General features: G+C 47.1%; 2 protein-coding genes across 3 annotated transcripts; both read right to left on the reverse strand.

Annotated features, from left to right (window-relative positions):
• Positions 1-1618: 1618 nt before the first annotated feature.
• cplx4a (complexin 4a) lies at positions 1619-6054 on the reverse strand. The gene is made up of 3 exons (XM_058416135.1): positions 4423-6054; positions 3483-3570; positions 1619-2266 (listed from the first exon to the last, which is right to left on the reverse strand). Exons 1-3 carry the CDS (start codon positions 4584-4586, stop codon positions 2039-2041), a joined length of 480 nt encoding a protein of 159 aa, XP_058272118.1. The 5' UTR covers positions 4587-6054; the 3' UTR covers positions 1619-2038.
• A 139-nt stretch (positions 6055-6193) lies between these two features.
• Positions 6194-23996, reverse strand: lman1 (lectin, mannose-binding, 1). 2 transcript variants are annotated; one of them, XM_058416134.1, is made up of 13 exons: positions 23761-23996; positions 21831-21985; positions 21638-21745; positions 21429-21490; positions 21134-21233; positions 20781-20904; positions 20478-20536; positions 20050-20182; positions 19307-19494; positions 19157-19227; positions 17296-17452; positions 7149-7273; positions 6194-6643 (listed from the first exon to the last, which is right to left on the reverse strand). In XM_058416134.1, the coding sequence occupies exons 1-13, from the start codon at positions 23954-23956 to the stop codon at positions 6610-6612; spliced, it is 1512 nt and encodes a 503-aa protein (XP_058272117.1). In that variant the 5' UTR covers positions 23957-23996; the 3' UTR covers positions 6194-6609. The 2 variants fall into 2 exon arrangements, with proteins under 2 accessions (XP_058272117.1, XP_058272116.1); XM_058416133.1 differs by having other exon boundaries at positions 6194-6646.
• Positions 23997-24691: the final 695 nt, after the last annotated feature.

Consider the following 24691-nt stretch of genomic DNA (forward strand, 5'->3'; position numbering starts at 1 on the left):
TTTGTATTATTATTATTATTATTATTATTATTATTATTATTATTATTATTATTATTATTATTATTATTCAGAATCAGAATCAGAATCAGAATCAGAAAAAGTTTTATTGCCAGGTACAGCAAAGGGTCAGCAACGAGCACTTTAGTAATAATAATAATAATAAATTTTATTTGAGGCGCCTTTCCTGAGACTCAAGGTCACCTTACATCAAATAGGATCAAAGATAAAATGCAAACAGTACACATGCAAAATCTAAATAAAAACAAAAAGACAAAAAGGCAGTTAACAGAAGTCTGAAAGGGCTTTCCTAAAGAGATAGGTTTTAAGATTAGATTTAAAAGACATGAGACAGGTGATTTCACGGATGGACGGTGGAAGGGAATTCCAGAGGTGTGGTGCAGCCCAGCTGAAAGTAGGATGAAGAGGATCTGAGTGACCAAGCAGTGGTGTAAACGTGGACGAGCTCTGAGAGGTATGAGGGGGCAAGGGTTAGAGGGTTAGGGGGAGAATCTTGTAATCGATACGGAATTTATCGGGGAGCCAGTGTAATTGAAAAAGTATAGGAGAGATGTGGTTGATGGAGGGAGTTTTGGTGATGATGCGGGCAGCTGTGTTTTGGACCAACTGAAGTTCATGAAGGAGTTTAGAAGGTAAACCAAATAAGAGGGAATTACAGTAGTCTATTCGTGAGGTGACGAGCGTGTACAAGTGTGGCTGTAGTGATGGGGGTGAGAAAGGGGCGAAGGCAATTAATATTGCGCAGATGAAAGTATGCAGACCGGGTAACGTTATTAATATGATCTTCAAATGTCGAGGACAACACTAGGAACTACAGTACTAGGAATTTGTCTTGGTGTCAGGTGCAAACATATACACAGGTAAATAATTTAAATAAATACTGTATAAGGTGACTTGTATGAAAATTAGTGCAATAGAAAAATGTAAAAAGTGAATGACTGTAATATATATACAGATGTGAGGTATGTACACAATGTAAAATGAGATAAGTATTGCATACAAAAGTGTGAGTTTGAATGAACAGTAGTGCAATTTAGAATGTGGAAGTGAGTGTCTGGGTTTAGGGGGTCATCTGGGGGTAAGTGAGGCACTGCAGGCTGCACTGCAGCGGGCTGACTGCAGTGGGGAAGAAACTGTTCTTGTGGCGTGAGGTCCTGGTCCTGATGGACCGGAGGGGAGGGATTGAAAAAGTTCGTTTCCGGGATGAGAGGGGTTGACAGCGATCTTGGCTGCACGTCTCTGGGTCCTGGAGAGGTACAGCTCCTGGAGAGATGGGAGACTGCACCCGATCACCTTCTCAGCAGTGGATGACACGCTGAAGCTTTGCCTTCATTCATTCATTCATTCATTCATTCATTCATTCATTCATTCATTCCAAGACATTATTATTATTATTATTATTATTATTATTATTATTATTATTATTATTATTATTTTATATGAATAAGATGAATTATATACATGATCATTTTATCATTCTTCTTCAGCCAGCATCTGTATCATGAATGACATGGAAGATTTTGAGAGACAAAAGCTTTATTTTTGTTTGTTTTCTGGACATAGAAAAATGGGAAACGGAGCATAATACTTTTCTGTTTCTGTTAATTTGATCCTTATAAATATAAACATAAACATAAACATAAACACAACCAAGCTCTTCTTTAATACACTACATGTATCTCAGTTAAATTGGTGTATAGTTACAAAAAAACAAACAAACAAAAAAAAAACAAACATTGATGTAACATTTCCAATAAATCAGAGCTTATGATGCATTATATATTCATACTCAAACACACACAGAGGCAGTTACACTAACACATACATCATGTCACACAGCCACACTGTAGATACTGAGTAGTGAAGTGAGTGTGTACTCAACATTAATTAGAGATTTAAGTGCAATTTCTTTTTAAAAATAACAGCTCAAGTATAAACAAGTTATCTCTGCTCATGATCAAGTTCATAAACTCAACCAAACGCTTTTCCTCGTCAGTGTGTGTCGTGTCTCGTCAGGACATTACATCACGCAGCATTTCTCCTCGGCTTTGCTCTTCATCTCGTTAAATGTAGCCGTGGCTTTCTCCTTGATCTGATCCATGTCCATGTTCTGCAGGTTCTGCATCTGACCCAGAATGGAGTCCTTCTCCTCCTCCTCCGTCGCATCCTCGTCCACCATCTTCAGCAGCTCCTCAGGGACATCCACGTCATCTCCGGCCATCTGGAGCATGTTCTCGTCCTGCTCACTCTGACAGCAGGGAGGATCATTTCAGACAAGACAAGACAAGATCAACTAAGCTACGAAAGTTCCAGAATGCATGATAAAGTGTTCAGGCTTTCAGAACGTACAGACCAGGAGGTGAGAAAGCCGGACAGACCGAAACATTAAAGCCCTGCCGCATCGCTCTCTTTTAAAGGCAGACATGAAATGAGAGTTAATTCTGTATTTGACTGAAAGTTTGTAACTTGTCACTTCCGATCTCTGATTAGAGAAATCCAAATTTCTAAAGCAGGACTTCAGGATGGTTCCTCTGAACCCTGAGTTCAGCAAGTGACACCTAGTCAACATGGCTGCTCACAGCATCAACAGGAGAAATAAACATCACTAACTCATCCAAATTAACTGACCAGCTATTGTTGCTAAGAGAAGATGAACATGAAGGTGACCATGTTTGTTTCCCACTTTGCACCTTGAACAAGTCAAAAAGGTAGGTGAATGGAATTGTGGTTAATAACTTATCAAACTTCATATTTATTCTGAACAATATATAAATATATATTTATAGATACTGAGTACTGAAGTGAGTGTGTACGCAACATTAATCAGATGAGTAAACTTCATATTTATTCTGAACAATATATAAATATAAACGATTATTTCTGTGCATTTGTTGATGTAGATTTGATTGTTTATTCCTTTGTGTGAGGCAGGATGAATGTGAGTGTATGATCTTGTGCGTTGTATCTTTGCATCAGATTTCTGTACATCCTTAACACCTAGTGAAAAATTTCTGCCTGTAAATAAAAATGCTGTTTATCTAGATGGTCTGTAGTGCACAGTAATTCCTCCTCACACTGACCTCAGGAAAGGATTAGAGCTTTAAATACACACTAAATCCCCAGACAGGAAACAGCAAGCAGGCCACGACATGCACCACACTCTTATTTAACGTACATATCTCAATAATCTGATCACAAAACATCAAAACAGTGAAAAAATCCCTGAAGAAACAAATCCAACTCAACACACACACACACTTCACATCAAATTCACAACATAACTAAAATATGTTCATTCTGAGAGGATCTTGTCTCAGCAGCTTCACACACACACACACACACACACACACACACTTCATCAACGTTATGTAGCTGATGATGAACAAGTGGGTGTGGACAAGGCGGAGCTTGAGAAACCAGCAAGTAGATCAAAGCCAACAGGAAGTGTTGGTGATGGTTCCTACCTTCGGCAGTCTGTATTTCTCACGAAGACAAACCCTGAGGGTCGCTCTCTCTGCCTTTCTGTGCAGGAAATCAGCGTCTCGCTCCATCCTGAATGTCACAACAAGGTCATATCAGATCTGGAGTCAACATCAAGGCTGCTCTACGCTGTGTGATCATTATTGTATATGTTTATCGCGAGGGAACGCTTGCACTGAGTGAGAATAAGGAATCTGTACGGCAGATTAAATGATGTATTCTGTCACAGCAATTGTACAATGCAGAAATGTTTTAGGAGACGTTTATTTAACATTTATGGAAGGCGTATAGTCTCCACGTTGCACTTTCCAGAGGCTGCTGAAGGAAAGAGTGTTTATAGCTGCTATAACCTACATCAGAACAGGAAGATGTTTTATTAACTGTAGTTATAAATGGATGAAAAGTATGAGGTGTCATTTATTAAATTGCTGTCATAGCATTAAATCTCTTGATGGTACGATGTTATAACACAGTAATTAACTCCACTTCATCACACCACCCTGCCGATTATTGATTATTTTCCCGTAACGGCTCGACACAGTGTTTTATTTCCCACTAAATATCAGAAGGGATGAGAGCTGATGGCTGACCGATGGCCTTGGCTCAGGAGAGGATTAGCGAGGACGGATTATGTCAGAGTGATAACGAGGTTTAGAGTATAATCTAACCCACAGCTGAAATATTCACATCCACGTTCAAAATCAAGCTTTTATTTCATTTCAGATTTTTGATTTTTATTCTATTCTAATGATTTGTGTAATGTAATGTGAACAGGATTCATTATTTGAATATTTGCTCAGAGATGAAAGATAAAAGCTGAAACTCACATCATCATCACAGCTGGAGTTACAGTTACAACTGATTTATGATTTATTGACATTTCTATGTATATAACTATTTAACTAGTACTATACACTGACTCACTTCTCCTCCACCAGTTGTTTCTGGTACTCCTCGTATTCCTCTCTGGTCATCCCAGCCGCCGCTGCCGGATCCTTCGGAGTTTCCGACTCGGATTTCTCCTCTCCTCCTCCAAGTCCCATCCCTTTCAGTGGGTTCCCCACCATGCTCTTAATGAGAAACGCCATTTTCCTCTCTGACCGAGTGTCTCAGCTGCTTGTTTTTATAGAGAAAGGTCTTCAATCCAGCAGAGTTTGGGGATTTGTGGAGAGGACAGTGGAGAGGAATGAGAGAGAGAGAGAGAGAGAGAGAGAGAGAGAGAGAGAGAGAGAGAGAGAGAGAGAGAGAGGCTGTAATCTGGATTAAACTCCGGCTCTGGCAGATGGTCGTGGGGTTTTTGTCTTCCGCAGCACTAAAGCACACAGACAGACTGCTGATCAGATGAAGCAATGAAGAGGACACACGATGTAGATCAGAAGATCAATGCAGCGCAAAGATCTTTCAGCAGGATCCGAAAACATGGAGGAGAAATCAGGATTACACACCTGACATAGGAACCTGTGCCATTTTAACTCCAAATCTCTAACACAATAGAGGACATGGGGTTGAGTCACTACTCATAACTTCAAAGGCAGAATAAATGTTAGAGACAGCACTGAACTGATCCTCAGTCAAAAAACAAAAACACAAACAAACTGTGGATCAGACATGGGAGAAGAAGTCGGCTATCGGATCCCGTGACAAACAGCAAAGATCTGGGATTGGGTTTGGAAAAGAAAAGGAAACATGTACAAACTATAGATACCGGATTTTTTATTTAGGGTTGATTTTTATACTTTATGATTTATTATACTTACAATCTAAGTGCTTTTTTGTGTGAAAGAATTTAACTTTGAAATATTTAAAGTGTAGTATATTCTAAAGAAAAGGATATGATTGGACAGGGTTTTGATATGGACTGATATTTAAGGATTCAGTTTTCCTCTAAATTGTAAAAGCAGAAGCGCTTTCTACAGAAACGTCCTGTTTCTCTGGGAATGATGTTTATTATACTTAACATCTCTACACCTACAGAGACACTGATGCAGAGAAACATAATAAAAAGAGAATGAGATTAGAAACAATAAAATACTGCTAGAACTATTCTAAGAGTATTCTGAGAGAGAGAGAGAGAGAGAGAGAGAGAGCTCTTAAGTTTCTGTAAACATTTGCAATGGGAAATATCTGAAAAAAAAAAAAAGAATGGAGTGATGAAGTAGAGTTACTGTTACATCAAAGATGTTTTATTCCTCTTATAACACAGCAATTACTTTATCATCATTAGAATTATTAGAATTTAGCCATCAAAGGATGTCTATTTTTTAATCCATTTATAGTATTATATAGTATATATATATTTTTGGTTACCAGAAACTGAAGTATAAACTCCTCTGTCCTGAAGAGGTCAGAGTTTTACCTCTGACTGTTACACAGCGCAGACACTGGAGACTTCTTCCACACACGATTAACACCTTTACTTTTATAAACTTTACCGTATCATATGTTTTATTATCAGTTTATAAATGTATAACAAGTGTATTAATGTGAATATAAAGACTGCCAGAGCTGCAGGGATAAAGAAAATAAACCCAACCTTCTGACCAATCAGAATGCAGCATTCAGCAGCTTAGTGATGTAATGTGTTTACTAGTGAGTTTATACTAGCAATTAAGAGAAGATATAAAATATAACAATGTAAATAATAAGGTTTTTATCATGCTCACAGAGCGGAATAACAAGAACAAGAGCACTCGTGTGTGTTTGTGTTCTGTTTATGTAAATTGTTCAGGAAAAAAACAAAATTTCAGGATTTTTTTTTTGGCAGTTTGGGCTACAAGGCTTCAGAAACAGACAGCATTTTCCCTCTAAACAACTTCTGATATAAAAGATCACGTGTGTACAGTAGAGCAACGTCTCGGAGGGACAGTGGTTGGTCATCTGAAGCGAAACGGACGGACGGTAGAAATTCCGAACACAAATCAAATATATTAATACACGAAATTGAAGGGACTTTAAACCAAAACAGCAAGAAGAATCAATCGTTCATTTACAGCCTGTACAATTCCCATCAAATTAAAAAAATACTTCAGGTTTTCAAGTAGAATAACTTATAACAATGCGGATTTCCCAACAAAACTAGACGACTTGTGCTGTGATCGGGAAAAAAGTTCATCAAAAGAATTTCTTCGCTGCTGCTTCCTGTTGGCTTCTGAAAGAGAGAGGGGGGGGGAGTTGGGGAGGGAGAGAGGGAGAATGAGAGAGGGAGGATGGGGGGGGGTGGGGAGGGAGAGTGAGAGAGTGGGGGGTGAGAGAGAGGGAGGGAGAGAGGGAGGATGGGGGGGTGGGGAGGGGGAGGGAGAGAGTGGGGGGGTGAGAGATGGAGGGAGAGAGAGAGATGGGGAGGGAGAGAGAGAGAAATAATTGTTAAGGATTTTATTAAATTTAATAAACTGATCTACAGTCATATACATTAAGGTGTGTAAATGTACAGAGTACAGTACAGATCATTTTAAGCTAAAATGTCTTTAATAAAGAAAAGTGTTAAGAAAATAATTTTTTAAAAATTCGGTGGAACTTATTTTGTTTATCCTCAATAAAAAACAAGTGGACTAAATCAGTACAGCGGTGTACTTTGGCATTTCTCTCTGACTCCGATTTTTTTGCACCACATCGCTTCCTTCGTATAAAAGTTTTCAGCAGATGAAACTCACTTGTACATGACATATCCGAAGAAGATCAGTGTCTGAACGACGATGAAGATGATGAAGTGCACGGTAGAGAGGCAGGGAGGAGGAGGAGGAGGAGGCTCTGGACAATTCTGCTTCTCCGCTGGAGACTGGACGAAAGAAATAGTGACATCATTTACCATCTCTCACACACACGGAGAGAGCCTCTCACACACACACACGGAGAGAGCCTCTCACACACACACACGGAGAGAGCCTCTCACACACACACACGGAGAGAGCCTCTCACACACACACGGAGAGAGCCTCACACACACACACGGAGAGAGCCTCACACACACACACGGAGAGAGCCTCACACACACACACACGGAGAGAGCCTCACACACACACACGGAGAGAGCCTCACACACACACACGGAGAGAGCCCCTCACACACACACGGAGAGAGCCCCTCACACACACACGGAGAGAGCCCCTCACACACACACGGAGAGAGCCTCACACACACACGGAGAGAGCCTCACACACACACGGAGAGAGAGCCTCACACACACGGAGAGAGCCTCACACACACGGAGAGAGCCTCACACACACACACACACACACACACACACACACACACACACACACACACACGGAGAGAGCCTCACACACACGGAGAGAGCCTCACACACACACACACACACACACATGGAGAGAGCCTCACACACACACGGAGAGAGCCTCACACACACACACACACGGAGAGAGCCTCACACACACACACACACACGGAGAGAGCCTCACACACACACACACACGGAGAGAGCCTCACACACACACACACACGGAGAGAGCCTCACACACACACGGAGAGAGCCTCACACACACACGGAGAGAGCCTCACACACACACGGAGAGAGCCTCACACACACACGGAGAGAGCCTCACACACACACGGAGAGAGCCTCACACACACACGGAGAGAGCCTCACACACACACACGGAGAGAGCCTCACACACACACACGGAGAGAGCCTCACACACACACACGGAGAGAGCCTCACACACACACACGGAGAGAGCCTCACACACACACACGGAGAGAGCCTCACACACACACACGGAGAGAGCCTCACACACACACACGGAGAGAGCCTCACACACACACACGGAGAGAGCCTCACACACACACACGGAGAGAGCCTCACACACACACGGAGAGAGCCTCTCACACACACACGGAGAGAGCCTCTCACACACACACGGAGAGAGCCTCACACACACACACGGAGAGAGCCTCACACACACACACGGAGAGAGCCTCACACACACACACACGGAGAGAGCCTCACACACACACACACGGAGAGAGCCTCACACACACACACACGGAGAGAGCCTCACACACACACACGGAGAGAGCCTCACACACACACACGGAGAGAGCCTCACACACACACACACACACACACACGGAGAGAGCCTCACACACACACACACACACACACGGAGAGAGCCTCACACACACACACGGAGAGAGCCTCACACACACACACGGAGAGAGCCTCACACACACACACGGAGAGAGCCTCACACACACACACGGAGAGAGCCTCACACACACACGGAGAGAGCCTCACACACACACACACACACGGAGAGAGACTCGCGCACACACACACGGAGAGAGACTCGCGCACACACACACGGAGAGAGACTCGCGCACACACACACGGAGAGAGACTCGCGCACACACACACGGAGAGAGACTCGCGCACACACACACGGAGAGAGCCTCACACACACACACACGGAGAGAGCCTCACACACACACACGGAGAGAGCCTCACACACACACACGGAGAGAGCCTCACACACACACACACACACACACACGGAGAGAGCCTCACACACACACACGGAGAGAGCCTCACACACACACACGGAGAGAGCCTCACACACACACACGGAGAGAGCCTCACACACACACACGGAGAGAGCCTCACACACACACACGGAGAGAGCCTCACACACACACGGAGAGAGCCTCACACACACACACACACGGAGAGAGACTCGCGCACACACACACGGAGAGAGACTCGCGCACACACACACGGAGAGAGACTCGCGCACACACACACGGAGAGAGACTCGCGCACACACACACGGAGAGAGACTCGCGCACGCACACACGGAGAGAGACTCGCGCACGCACACACGGAGAGAGACTCGCACGCACACACGGAGAGAGACTCGCACGCACACACACACGGAGAGAGACTCGCGCACACACACGGAGAGAGACTCGCGCACACACACGGAGAGAGACTCGCGCACACACACGGAGAGAGACTCGCGCACACACACGGAGAGAGACTCGCGCACACACACGGAGAGAGACTCGCGCACACACACGGAGAGAGACTCGCGCACACACAGGGAGAGAGACTCGCACACACACAGGGAGAGAGACTCGCACACACACAGGGAGAGAGACTCGCACACACACAGAGAGAGAGACTCGCACACACACAGGGAGAGAGACTCGCACACACACAGGGAGAGAGACTCGCACACACACAGGGAGAGAGACTCGCACACACACACACACACGGAGAGAGACTCGCACACGCACACACGGAGAGAGACTCGCACACACGGAGAGAGACTCGCACACACGGAGAGAGACTCGCACACACGGAGAGAGACTCGCACACACACACACGGAGAGAGACTCGCACACACACACAGGGAGACAGACTCGCACACACACACAGGGAGACAGACTCGCACACACACACAGGGAGACAGACTCGCACACACACACAGGGAGACAGACTCGCACACACACAGGGAGACAGACTCGCACACACACACACGGAGACAGACTCGCACACACACACACGGAGACAGACTCGCACACACACACGGAGACAGACTCGCACACACACACACGGAGACAGACTCGCACACACACACGGAGACAGACTCGCGCACACAGACACACGGAGAGAGACTCGCGCGCGCACACACACAGACACACGGAGACAGACTCGCGCGCACACACACACGGAGAGAGACTCGCGCGCACACACACACACACACACGGAGAGAGACTCGCACACACGGAGAGAGACTCGCACACACGGAGAGAGACTCGCACACACGGAGAGAGACTCGCACACACGGAGAGAGACTCGCACACACACACACGGAGACAGACTCGCACACACACACACGGAGACAGACTCGCACACACACACAGGGAGACAGACTCGCACACACACACAGGGAGACAGACTCGCACACACACACAGGGAGACAGACTCGCACACACACAGGGAGACAGACTCGCACACACACACACGGAGACAGACTCGCACACACACACACGGAGACAGACTCGCACACACACACACGGAGACAGACTCGCACACACAGACACACGGAGACAGACTCGCGCGCGCACACACACACAGACACACGGAGACAGACTCGCGCGCACACACACGGAGAGAGACTCGCGCGCACACACACAGAGAGAGACTCGCACACACACAGGGAGAGAGACTCGCGCGCACACACACGGAGAGAGACTCGCGCGCACACACACGGAGAGAGACTCGCACACACACAGGGAGAGAGACTCGCACACACACAGGGAGAGAGACTCGCACACACACAGGGAGAGAGACTCGCACACACACAGGGAGAGAGACTCGCACACACACAGGGAGAGAGACTCGCACACACACAGGGAGAGAGACTCGCACACACACAGGGAGAGAGACTCGCACACACACAGGGAGAGAGACTCGCACACACACAGGGAGAGAGACTCGCACACACACACACACGGAGAGAGACTCGCACACACACACACACGGAGAGAGACTCGCACACACACACACACACGGAGAGAGACTCGCACACACACACACACACGGAGAGAGACTCGCACACACACACACACGGAGAGAGACTCGCACACACACACACACGGAGAGAGACTCGCACACACACACACACGGAGAGAGACTCGCACACACACACACACGGAGAGAGACTCGCACACACGGAGAGAGACTCGCACACACACACAGGGAGAGAGACTCGCACACACACACAGGGAGACAGACTCGCACACACACACAGGGAGACAGACTCGCACACACACACAGGGAGACAGACTCGCACACACACACAGGGAGACAGACTCGCACACACACACAGGGAGACAGACTCGCACACACACACAGGGAGACAGACTCGCACACACACACAGGGAGACAGACTCGCACACACACACAGGGAGACAGACTCGCACACACACACAGGGAGACAGACTCGCACACACACACAGGGAGACAGACTCGCACACACACACACACACGGAGAGAGACTCGCACACGCACACACGGAGAGAGACTCGCACACACACACAGGGAGACAGACTCGCACACACACACAGGGAGAGAGACTCGCACACGCACACACGGAGAGAGACTCGCACACGCACACACGGAGAGAGACTCGCACACGCACACACGGAGAGAGACTCGCACACGCACACACGGAGAGAGACTCGCACACACACGGAGAGAGACTCGCACACACACGGAGAGAGACTCGCACACACACACGGAGAGAGACTCACACACGCACACACAGAGACACACACACACGCACACGGAGAGAGACTCTCACACACACACGGAGAGAGACTCACACACACACACACACACAAGGAGAGAGACTCACACACACACACACGGAGAGAGACTCACACACACACACACGGAGAGAGACTCACACACACACACACACACACGGAGAGAGACTCACACACACACACACACACACGGAGAGAGACTCACACACACACACACACGGAGAGAGACTCACACACACACACACACGGAGAGAGACTCACACACACACACACGGAGAGAGACTCACACACACACACGGAGAAAGACTCACACACACACACACACACGGAGAAAGACTCACACACACACACACACGGAGAGAGACACACACACACACACGGAGAGAGACTCACACACACGGAGAGAGACTCACACACACACACACGGAGAGAGACTCACACACACACACACGGAGAGAGACTCACACACACACACACGGAGAGAGACTCACACACACACACACGGAGAGAGACTCACACGCACACACGGAGAGAGACTCTCACACACACACGGAGAGAGACTCGCACACGCACACACGGAGAGAGACTCGCACACGCACACACGGAGAGACTCGCACACGCACACACGGAGAGAGACTCGCACACGCACACACGGAGAGAGACTCGCACACACGGAGAGAGACTCGCACACACACACGGAGACAGACTCACACACACACGGAGAGACACACGCACACACACACGGAGAGAGACTCACACACACACACACACACGGAGAGAGACACACACACACACGGAGAGAGACTCACACACACACACACACGGAGAGAGACTCACACACACACACACACACGGAGAGAGACTCACACACACACACACACACACGGAGAGAGACTCACACACACACACACACACACGGAGAGAGACTCACACACACACACACGGAGAGAGACTCACACACACACACACGGAGAGAGACTCACACACACACACGGAGAGAGACTCACACACACACACACACGCACACACGGAGAGAGACACACACACACGCACACACGGAGAGAGACACGCACACACGGAGAGAGACTCGCACACGCACACACGGAGAGAGACTCGCACACGCACACACGGAGAGAGACTCGCACACGCACACACGGAGAGAGACTCGCACATGCACACACGGAGAGAGACTCGCACACGCACACACGGAGAGAGACTCGCACACACACGGAGAGAGACTCGCACACGCACACACGGAGAGAGACTCACACACGCACACACAGAGACACACACACACGCACACACACGGAGAGAGACTCTCACACACACACGGAGAGAGACTCACACACACACACACGGAGAGAGACTCACACACACACACACGGAGAGAGACTCACACACACACACGGAGAGAGACTCACACGCACACACGGAGAGAGACTCACACGCACACACGGAGAGAGACTCACACGCACACACGGAGAGAGACTCGCACACACACACACACACACACGGAGAGAGACTCGCACACGCACACACGGAGAGACTCGCACACACACGGAGAGAAACTCGCACACACACGGAGAGAGACTCGCACACACACGGAGAGAGACTCGCACACACACACGGAGACAGACTCACACACGCACACACACACGGAGAGAGACTCACACGCGCACACACACACACAGAGAGACACGCACACACACACGGAGAGAGACTCACACACACACACACACACGGAGAGAGACACACACACACACGGAGAGAGACTCACACACACACACACACACACGGAGAGAGACTCACACACACACACACACACGGAGAGAGACTCACACACACACACACGGAGAGAGACTCACACACACACACACATGGAGAGAGACTCACACACACACACACACACACGGAGAGAGACTCACACACACACACACACACACGGAGAGAGACTCACACACACACACACGGAGAGAGACTCACACACACACACACGGAGAGAGACACACACACACGCACACACGGAGAGAGACACGCACACACGGAGAGAGACTCGCACACGCACACACGGAGAGAGACTCGCACACGCACACACGGAGAGAGACTCGCACACGCACACACGGAGAGAGACTCGCACACGCACACACGGAGAGAGACTCGCACACGCACACACGGAGAGAGACTCGCACACGCACACACGGAGAGAGACTCGCACACACACGGAGAGAGACTCGCACACACACGGAGAGAGACACACACACGGAGAGAGACTCACACACACGGAGAGAGACTCACACACACACACACACACACGGAGAGAGACTCACACACACACACACACGGAGAGAGACTCACACACACACACACGGAGAGAGACTCACACACACACACGGAGAAAGACTCACACACACACACACACGGAGAAAGACTCACACACACACACACACGGAGAGAGACTCACACACACACACACGGAGAGAGACTCACACACACGGAGAGAGACTCACACACACACACACGGAGAGAGACTCACACACACACACACGGAGAGAGACTCACACACACACACACGGAGAGAGACTCACACACACACACACGGAGAGAGACTCACACGCACACACGGAGAGAGACTCTCACACACACACGGAGAGAGACTCGCACACGCACACACGGAGAGAGACTCGCACACGCACACACGGAGAGACTCGCACACGCACACACGGAGAGAGACTCGCACACGCACACACGGAGAGAGACTCGCACACACGGAGAGAGACTCGCACACACACACGGAGACAGACTCACACACACACGGAGAGACACACGCACACACACACGGAGAGAGACTCACACACACACACACACACGGAGAGAGACACACACACACACGGAGAGAGACTCACACACACACACACAGAGAGAGACTCACACACACACACATGGAGAGAGACTCACACACACACACACACACACGGAGAGAGACTCACACACACACACACGGAGAGAGACACACACACACACACGGAGAGAGACTCACACACACACACGGAGAGAGACTCACACACACACACACACGCACACACGGAGAGAGACACACACACACGCACACACGGAGAGAGACACGCACACACGGAGAGAGACTCGCACACGCACACACGGAGAGAGACTCGCACACGCACACACGGAGAGAGACTCGCACACGCACACACGGAGAGAGACTCGCACACGCACACACGGAGAGAGACTCGCACACGCACACACGGAGAGAGACTCGCACACACACGGAGAGAGACTCGCACACGCACACACGGAGAGAGACTCACACACGCACACACAGAGACACACACACACGCACACACACGGAGAGAGACTCTCACACACACACGGAGAGAGACTCACACACACACACACGGAGAGAGACTCACACACACACACACGGAGAGAGACTCACACACACACACGGAGAGAGACTCACACGCACACACGGAGAGAGACTCACACGCACACACGGAGAGAGACTCACACACACACACGGAGAGAGACTCGCACACACACACACACGGAGAGAGACTCGCACACGCACACACGGAGAGACTCGCACACACACGGAGAGAGACTCGCACACACACGGAGAGAGACTCGCACACACACGGAGAGAGACTCGCACACACACACGGAGACAGACTCACACACGCACACACACACGGAGAGAGACTCACACACGCGCACACACACACACAGAGAGACACACGCACACACACACGGAGAGAGACTCACACACACACACACACGGAGAGAGACACACACACACACGGAGAGAGACTCACACACACACACACGGAGAGAGACTCACACACACACACACACACGGAGAGAGACTCACACACACACACACGGAGAGAGACTCACACACACACACACACGGAGAGAGACTCACACACACACACACACACGGAGAGAGACTCACACACACACACACACACACACACACACGGAGAGAGACTCACACACACACACACGGAGAGAGACTCACACACACACACACGCACACACGGAGAGAGACACACACACACGCACACACGGAGAGAGACTCGCACACGCACACACGGAGAGAGACTCGCACACGCACACACGGAGAGAGACTCGCACACGCACACACGGAGAGAGACTCGCACACGCACACACGGAGAGAGACTCGCACACGCACACACGGAGAGAGACTCGCACACGCACACACGGAGAGAGACTCGCACACGCACACACGGAGAGAGACTCGCACACACACGGAGAGAGACTCGCACACACACGGAGAGAGACACACACACACGGAGAGAGACTCACACGCGCACACACACACGGAGAGAGACACACACACGCGCACACACACACAGAGAGAGACTCGCACACACACGGAGAGAGACTCGCACACACACATGGAGAGAGACTCGCACACACACATGGAGAGAGACTCGCGCACACACACATGGAGAGAGACTCGCACACACACACACATGGAGAGAGACTCGCACACACGGAGAGAGACTCACACACACGCACACGGAGAGAGACTCACACACACACACGCACACGGAGAGAGACTCGCACACACACACACACGGAGAGAGACTCGCACACACACACACACGGAGAGAGACTCGCACACACACACACACACAGAGAGACTCGCACACACACACGGAGAGAGACTCGCACACACACACACACAGAGAGACTCGCACACACACACGGAGAGAGACTCGCACACACACACACACGGAGAGAGACTCGCACACACACACACACGGAGAGAGACTCGCACACACACACGGAGAGAGACTCGCACACACACGGAGAGAGACTCGCACACACACACACACGGAGAGAGACTCGCACACACACACACACACACGGAGAGAGACTCGCACACGCACACACACGGAGAGAGACTCGCACACGCACACACACGGAGAGAGACTCGCGCGCACACACACACGGAGAGAGACTCGCGCGCACACACACACGGAGAGAGACTCGCGCGCACACACACACGGAGAGAGACTCGCGCGCACACACACACGGAGAGAGACTCGCACACACACACGGAGAGAGACTCGCACACACACACGGAGAGAGACTCGCACACACACGCGGAGAGAGACTCGCACACACACACGCGGAGAGAGACTCGCACACACACGCGCGGAGAGAGACTCGCACACACACACACGCGGAGAGAGACTCGCACACACACACGCGGAGAGAGACTCGCACACACACGCGGAGAGAGACCCACACACGGAGAGAGAGACACACACACAGACACACAGAGACACACACACACAGACACACAGAGACACACACACACAGACACACAGACACACACACACACACACACACACACAGAGAGACACACACACGGAGAGAGACACACACGAGGAGACGCACACAAGATGGCGTGTGTGGGACGGCATGTGTGCGGGATGCTGTGTGTGCGGAACGGCCTGTACTCACCGCGTTTCTCTGGATGATGTGCTCGACGTTCCTCTTGACGACGTGCAGATGCTCTTTGATGTCGTTAAAGTGTTGGATTGCTTCATACGTCCCTAAAGCTCCGGCGTTTCCCTGCTGCGCTGCACTCAGCTGCTGCACCGACGCTGAAAAACTGTTTCTGTTAACACACAGAGGTTTAGATTTCCATATACTGTGTACTGAACTGTTCACTTTCTCAGAATAGACACAGATACTCAGTAAAAGTTTTATGCTTTATATACAAGATGAACCAAGGCAGAAGGGTTGTCAGCGCCTCTAGTGGTCAAACCCCGTCACTGCAGCACATCATAACCCTTAATACACTGAAGAGAAATATTCTTTAAATGTAAATCAAATGCAAATATTACAGTGTGTTTTCTCTGATCTAATCCCCTAATCCTTCACCGCAGTGCTCACTGAAATTAGACAGCTAAATTAATCCCTCGCAAAACCATGTTATTCTTATGAACATATTGCACACAATTACAACAAAAAGAATTAGAGAGAGATGCAGATGACATGCAGAACAGAGTCAGGGATTTTAGACGGAGATATCCTGAGATGTGTGAAGTAAAGCATACACAATGTGTACAAGCTGCTTATAATTCTGGATTCTGATTGGTCAGAAGCTGTTGAATCATTTTCAACACAGGTTTATATTCCTGTACCGGTTACAGCAGGTTTCTATAGTAACAAGAAGCGTTCTGTAAGGAGTCTCCAGTGTCAGTGCTAGGCTACAGTCGACTGTAAGATTCATCTAATCTACATTCACTCTAAATGACCTACATAGGAAGCCTTTTTGTTTCCACTGAGAGATTTTAGACAATACTCGAGACAATAGATTAATTCAGCGTTAGAAGCTTATCTTTACAGATGATTTATTTTGCTAATCTGTATAAGATCAGAGACAAATCTGCGACATAATTCAAACAATATGACATGGATTTGAGAAAACCTTCAGTATGAGTACTAACGACTTGTACGCTGTAGAGACACATCAGTGTGAAAAATTATTCTTGCTAGATTTCTTGCTAGCTACGTTCCCAGATTAGATTAACAAATCAAGCTAACTAGCCTAGCCTTTATTTTTCTTTGTAATTCTTTCATTAAAACATGATAGAAGTAAAAAAATAAAATTCTTAAAGTAAACATTGGTGAAACTGTGGCTCTGTGTCATACAGTGCTAATGTGAATGGACGCTAAGAGTCGCTACCAAGACACAAACAAAAGTAATGGCCTCATAGCATGGAGAGGTAAAGAACGGTTCCTCCTTCTCTTCATCCCTCTCCCTCATCATAATCATCTTCTCATAAGTGAAGCAGCAGGTCAGAACAAGCTAAAGCGAGTGTGAAGGGGAGACGAGCTCCAGTACTGCAGCCACCCAGCAGGGGGTCAGTGGGGTTTATTATTCAGGGCAGGTGGGGGAGAAGGAGATAGCCATGTGTGTGTGTGTAGGAGGATTTTACTTGAGGAAGTGATTAATGCTGGATTACTCCATGAGCTCAGACACCTCAGCTGTTGGGTTTAACGCAGATTTACGGCAACGGCATCATCCTGGATTTTTTTCTGTGCAGATGTTCACGTGTTTATTTCACATTTATTATAAAAACTATTGCATGCTGCCTCTGTTACAAAGCGCTGACACTGGAGACGTCCAGAAACGTTGAACGTCTCCTTGTGGAAAATGTCATGTATTTTAATCTGTATGATGTTACACACGTTTTTCATGAAGCGCTGTGGTCAGGTCTTCATGTGTGTTGTGTAGTGAAGCTGGAGACAGGGTGTGTCATAGCTGGAGACAAGGCGTGTACTAGCTGGAGACAGGGTGTGTCGTTAAACTCACCTTAACTCGTTGAGGTTGCGCAGGACTTCCTGCTGATTCGTCATTATCGTGTCCAATTCCTGACTCGGACCCTGAACAAACATTAACACGTCATTATTATTACATTCACCTGTTTTTTTTCTTCTGAAGGTTTCCTGATTCTGGTCCTACCTGGCCGGACTGGGCGTGTCCCGAGCGTTTGGAGATCTCCTCGGTGATGACGGAGACATAGCGACGCTGCTCGTCCAGGATCATAGCCAGCTGCCGGTTCAGCTGTTTAATCTCCAGGTGGATTTGGTTCTGGCCCTCGAACACCTGACGGATCTCGCGGTCACTCACGCTCTCGTACAGATCCTCCACTAAGGAAGAGGAAAAGATTCAATCACTGGAACATCACATGCAGACCCCTTTAAAAACACGACACGGCGTGAAGACCTACAGGACATATGAACTAACCAATTACCCAGCACCTCACCTCACTAGAGAAGTTTTAGAGATTCTACTGTGTTCAAGAGAAAGTTTCATCTCCTCTTCTTTACCACGCTGTTCATCTTTACATATTTATCCTCGAATAAAAAGCCTGTTAAGTTGAAAGTTTTTGTAAACAAGGCTTTGCCCTCATCATGGAGGCATGTTACTGCGTCCTGTCCGTCCTGTAAAGCTGTAGATTAAACCGAGATTTTAATCAAAAGGACAGCAGATGATGACATCTTTAAGATGAGTATCTCTTAAAGACGTAATAAAAGATCTTAAAGTATGAGGTGTTTGTGTGTGGAGCTGAACTTTAAGAGCTATATGCCACTACTGAATGTTACTTTCTTAATTTTTCTCTAATTTGTCCAACACGTCCTCAGTGAGAGGTTTCTGCTGTAAGAGGTGGAGTGTGAGTGTGTGTGTGTGTCTCTCTCTCTCACAGGGCTGCCCATGGACGTCAGGGTGCTCCTTCTGAAACTCTTCTTTCTTTTTGTCCAGCTCTTGTTGGAAATTCTGAAATTCCTCCTGGTACTTGTCCTGCTCCTCTTGGGGAATCTCTTGTTCAGGTGGAGGCTTCGCAAAAAAAAAAAAAAAAAGAAAAGAAAGAAACAAAACACATTCAGAGCATAATGGGAGGCCTAGTGTACCCCAAACACACACACACACACACACACTCCAATTACGGGCCACAAAAGAATGGAGTAATTGGTGAACACTTATGAAATAAGGACTGAGGGTTTTTTAAGTGTGTGGACGAGTCGAGTGTGTGTGTGTGTGTGTGTGTGTGTGTGCGAGTGAGAAAGAGAGAGAGAGAGAGTGTGTGTGTGGGATGGAGAGAAAAAAAAATACTAAAAAGTGAAAAGTGTACCAGGTTTTGTCCGGGTTCAGTTAATCTGAACAGCAAGAACGACTGGACATCATGATCATCTGCAACAAATAAATGAAAGTTTAGATGAAGTTTTTTAATATAAAATGCAAAGAAAATTTTTATTTTAAATTAAAATAAAATAATTAAAAAATTATTTTAATAAATTAATTTTTTTAAGGGTAAAATAATTTTCAATAATTAATATATTTTTATTTTTTAAAAATTAGTTTCATTTTTTTAATATTAAAAAACCCACAACAATGACAAACAAAAAAAATGCAATTTGTCTCTTAGCTCTCAGACCTGCGAGTCCTCCTGTAGCAGCTGAAATTCCAAAATATCCAGTGGATGGAATGACCATGTTTTCCACTTTGGTACAGAATTCATAGTCGTCTTTCCCCGGCGTGAATCCGTTATTGATCAAAACCTGTAAAAAACGTTTCGTGTTAACAGAGAAGAGTTTTCCAAACTGTAAGATTTTATTTCTGGGTTTTATTTTCCCCCATCACTAAAGCGTGTTCAAATATTAGACCCTTTTTCCCCCTCACTAAAAACATTTATCAGAACCTATTTTAAATAGAACAGCCACGCCCACAATACGTGTGGTAGAGTGTTATAGAGTAAGTCCAGGTTTAAGTTGAATTAAAATTCGTTACCGTTAACGTCTTCTTGTAGTAGATGACTTTGGCTCGGATAGGATATGGTTTATTCCTGAAATCTCGGAGGCAGGTGCCCAGGGCTTGGGTCGAACCATCACTGTGTGGGGGGAGGGGAGGGGAGTTTATTAAACAAACCCAGAAATCAAGACACTGAGATCTGTTCCTTTATTCAAATAGACTGTTAAATATTTAATCAGCGCCTTAAGCGCTTTTGTTCTCTGTCTCCATCTCTCTCTCTCACACACACATATACACACTTAAACAATCCATAAAAATACTTCTGTTTACTTACTTCTGATGATCGTAAACAAGCTTGCCGTTGTTTCCCACCACAAGGATGGCGGGATTATTTTTCTGAAACACAAAACAACAGGAAGGAATAAAACACTCTGTGTGTGTGTTGATGTTACAGGAAAATAATTAACAACAGGGATACATATTATTAGAGTCTGTTTCTCTCTCATATGCGTGAGTAAAATATGAAGTGCCGTCCAAACCGACCTTCCCATCATTGTCAAAGGAGTCAAAGAAAATTCCCACGCCGTTCCACTGATCTGCAGCTCCGTACACCGGACCCTCCAGACCCTGATTCTCTGTGTACCATATGGCCTACACAAAACACACACACTCCTTTAGAACACAATCCAAATCTGACAATTCCTGAACTCTGTATCTATTTATTTATTTACAGTACCAGTCCATCAGCTCCGGTTCTCCCTCGTCCAGATATACGGAACGCCACTTCGGCCTCCCAGTGCTCGAAGTTCACTGGAGATTTGGTCCAGACTGAGCCTCTCTGACTGCGCAGAGACGGAGTGATCCGGATCTGATCGGCACTCGGGATGGCGTCTGGGAATAAAGAAGTAGTCAGGCTGAAATTAGAGGAGTAAATTCCAGAAAAGTTAACTTCTGAATTAAAACTAAATTCATTTTTGTAAATTAAATTAAAGTTTCAACTCGTCTGATCACTTTCTTAGAACAGAACAAATGCACTGATGCTTTCCACACTCATGCTGCATTAACATGCAGGTATGCGTTTATTTATTTATTTATTTATTAATCCTTGTGCATGACACTGATGTAGCTGATCGCCACTCTATCTGATAAACATGAAGACAATATCATCGCTCTCCAGATGTTATCGACTCATCAAACACAAACAGCTGTTAGGTTCCTGCTGGTGCGGGTTATTTTTATTACACTGCACCTCCAGTGCTCTTTGCAGAACAGACAAATCCTCACAGCCCACACCTTCTCATATTTCCTGTTTTCATACAAAACGTGTGAGTCACAAGACACAGAGCCATCGTGTTAATTTACTTGAGAACGCAGGATTCCAGGATCAGTAGTGTGTGCATGCCCCTTATCTGTAAACAATCAGTGGTGTGAGTCGAGTCAGTGCTTGAGATTTGCACTCAGCTTTTAGCGAGAGCATGGGACATGTTGCAACAAAGACCTTTACCCCACAGAAACTCTTTACTACTCACAGCTCATGTAAAAGTAAAAAAAAAAAACACACCCAGAGGACGCATTTTAACGTATGAAGCACAGATCATGACCCTGAGCGGTGATATGCAGTGACCTTCTGGCTGCACTCGCTGTACTGCATTCTTTAAACACGTTCATAGACGTGAAGCTGAAAGGTGTAAACTGACGGCACTTCACTTCTCCAGTAACAGATTGAAACCTTTTGTTGCTGAATATCTGAAATCTCAGCATGAAATCAGATAATTCTCCACGTCTGTACTTAACTTTGCAGACAGATTTCGCAGATTAGCTAGTTTGTTTTATGGAATGTCTCCTGGGCTGTGACCTCAAACTATATCTGTAGACGATTCCACCACAGCTCAGCTGATCGAATATTCTGGATTCTGATTGGTCAGAAGGTGCTGATTAGTTTCCTAAACCTTTGACAACAGTGTAGCTGCACATCACAGGCTTATATTAAAACTTTTTCTGAAGCAACAGCGACTCCTACCCTGACTCGTATGCACGGCTATTAATAACCAGATTTTACTGTTTAATGTTTATGGAAGGAGTCTCCAGTGTCAGAGCTATAGAGATAACACACCTTGCTAAGATGAAATCAAGATAAATGACTTTAGATGGCAGACAGGATTCATAAGACAAGTAACATCGCAATACAAACAGCGTCCTGAATAACAATATAATCTGTAAATGTATAAGAGGTTTTAGATATGTGCAACAATGCTGTGTATTCACTTTAATCCTTCAGAGGGCTTGTATTTCTTCAGTGTGTGTGTTAACGTCATATCATGCGTTAACATTTTTGCAGTGCTGATTTAGCAAACTAACAGCATTTGTAGGCAGAACAATGAATATCCATATATATATACACGATTAGAATAAAGTGTAAAGCAGAAAAATAAGTCAGGGTGAACTTGACTCAAGTTTTGTTGAACTTAACGCGCATGCGCAGTCCCAACCTCTCCTGCCCAGCATCCTCTCTTTACCTTCTCTCAGCTCGATTGTGAAAGTTTCGGTTAGCTTTTCGACACATGCATGCACGGTGCTATTTTTCGAAGAAACAGGCACGATTAAGTGACAGAGCATCCTCAGGAGCAGCCATGATAAAGTTAAACCAACAGGAGAGCTGAACTTACTGCCAGTGTGAACCCAGAACGGGATCATTCCGTCGCTCTGAGTCAGATGAGGACCCTTAAAGCTGTATTTATACTCGAAGCGGCGATGCGGCGGCTCCTCGGTGGCTGTTTCGCCCCGGACCGAGCAGTGAAACAGCGCTGAAACGAGGAGCAGACATCGCTGTGCAGCTAGGAGCTTCGCCATGGACACCGCCATCTTTTCGGACCTGTTTGGCTGCTGACGAATCGCCGCCGCGCGCACGGCATGACGGGAAACACCCGAAGGGCCAACAGGGCGCTCTCTGATTGGTCGGAAGCGAGCTAGCGCATTGAATTCCGCCGAACGGTTACGTGTACATATCTCTCTAACCATATCGGTATTAAACAGCTAAAAAACAGTTTTTTTGTGTGTTTAAGGCGTTTTTGTAACACATTATCTCATATAATATAATATAATATAATATAATATAATATAAGTCATAAAACTTCGATAGTTGATTATTTTTCCTAAGACTGCACACTACACATGTGATTTATTCCTCTTATACCACAGCAATGTGCAAATTATTCATCATTATTATTTTTTTAAACAAAGGCATGAGTCTGGTATTCTTGTGACGTTATAATGATGAGTTGTTGCCTTGGAGACGATGCTGTATTCGAACGAGTGCATTAACATGGAAAATTAATCAACCAATCGGAACTGGTGTTGGTTACGTGGATGGGAAGTGAGAACAGGAACTTGTTCTGCAGATGTTCCTCAACTCTAAATATAACACGAAATGGATAAAAAAATAATGACTGCGATATAAGACGAATAAACACATACCGTTGCAGGATTAGGGTGGTCACTCGGAGTCACTCTGTTGTTGATTATTTTGTTATATCATGTTATATCTTGGGGATACGTCATGTAAAACTGAGACAGATGTTGAGACAGATGTTTCTTGAT

The sequence above is a fragment of the Hemibagrus wyckioides genome, linkage group LG18 (assembly GCF_019097595.1).
Source record: "Hemibagrus wyckioides isolate EC202008001 linkage group LG18, SWU_Hwy_1.0, whole genome shotgun sequence".
Classification (NCBI taxonomy): domain Eukaryota; kingdom Metazoa; phylum Chordata; class Actinopteri; order Siluriformes; family Bagridae; genus Hemibagrus; species Hemibagrus wyckioides.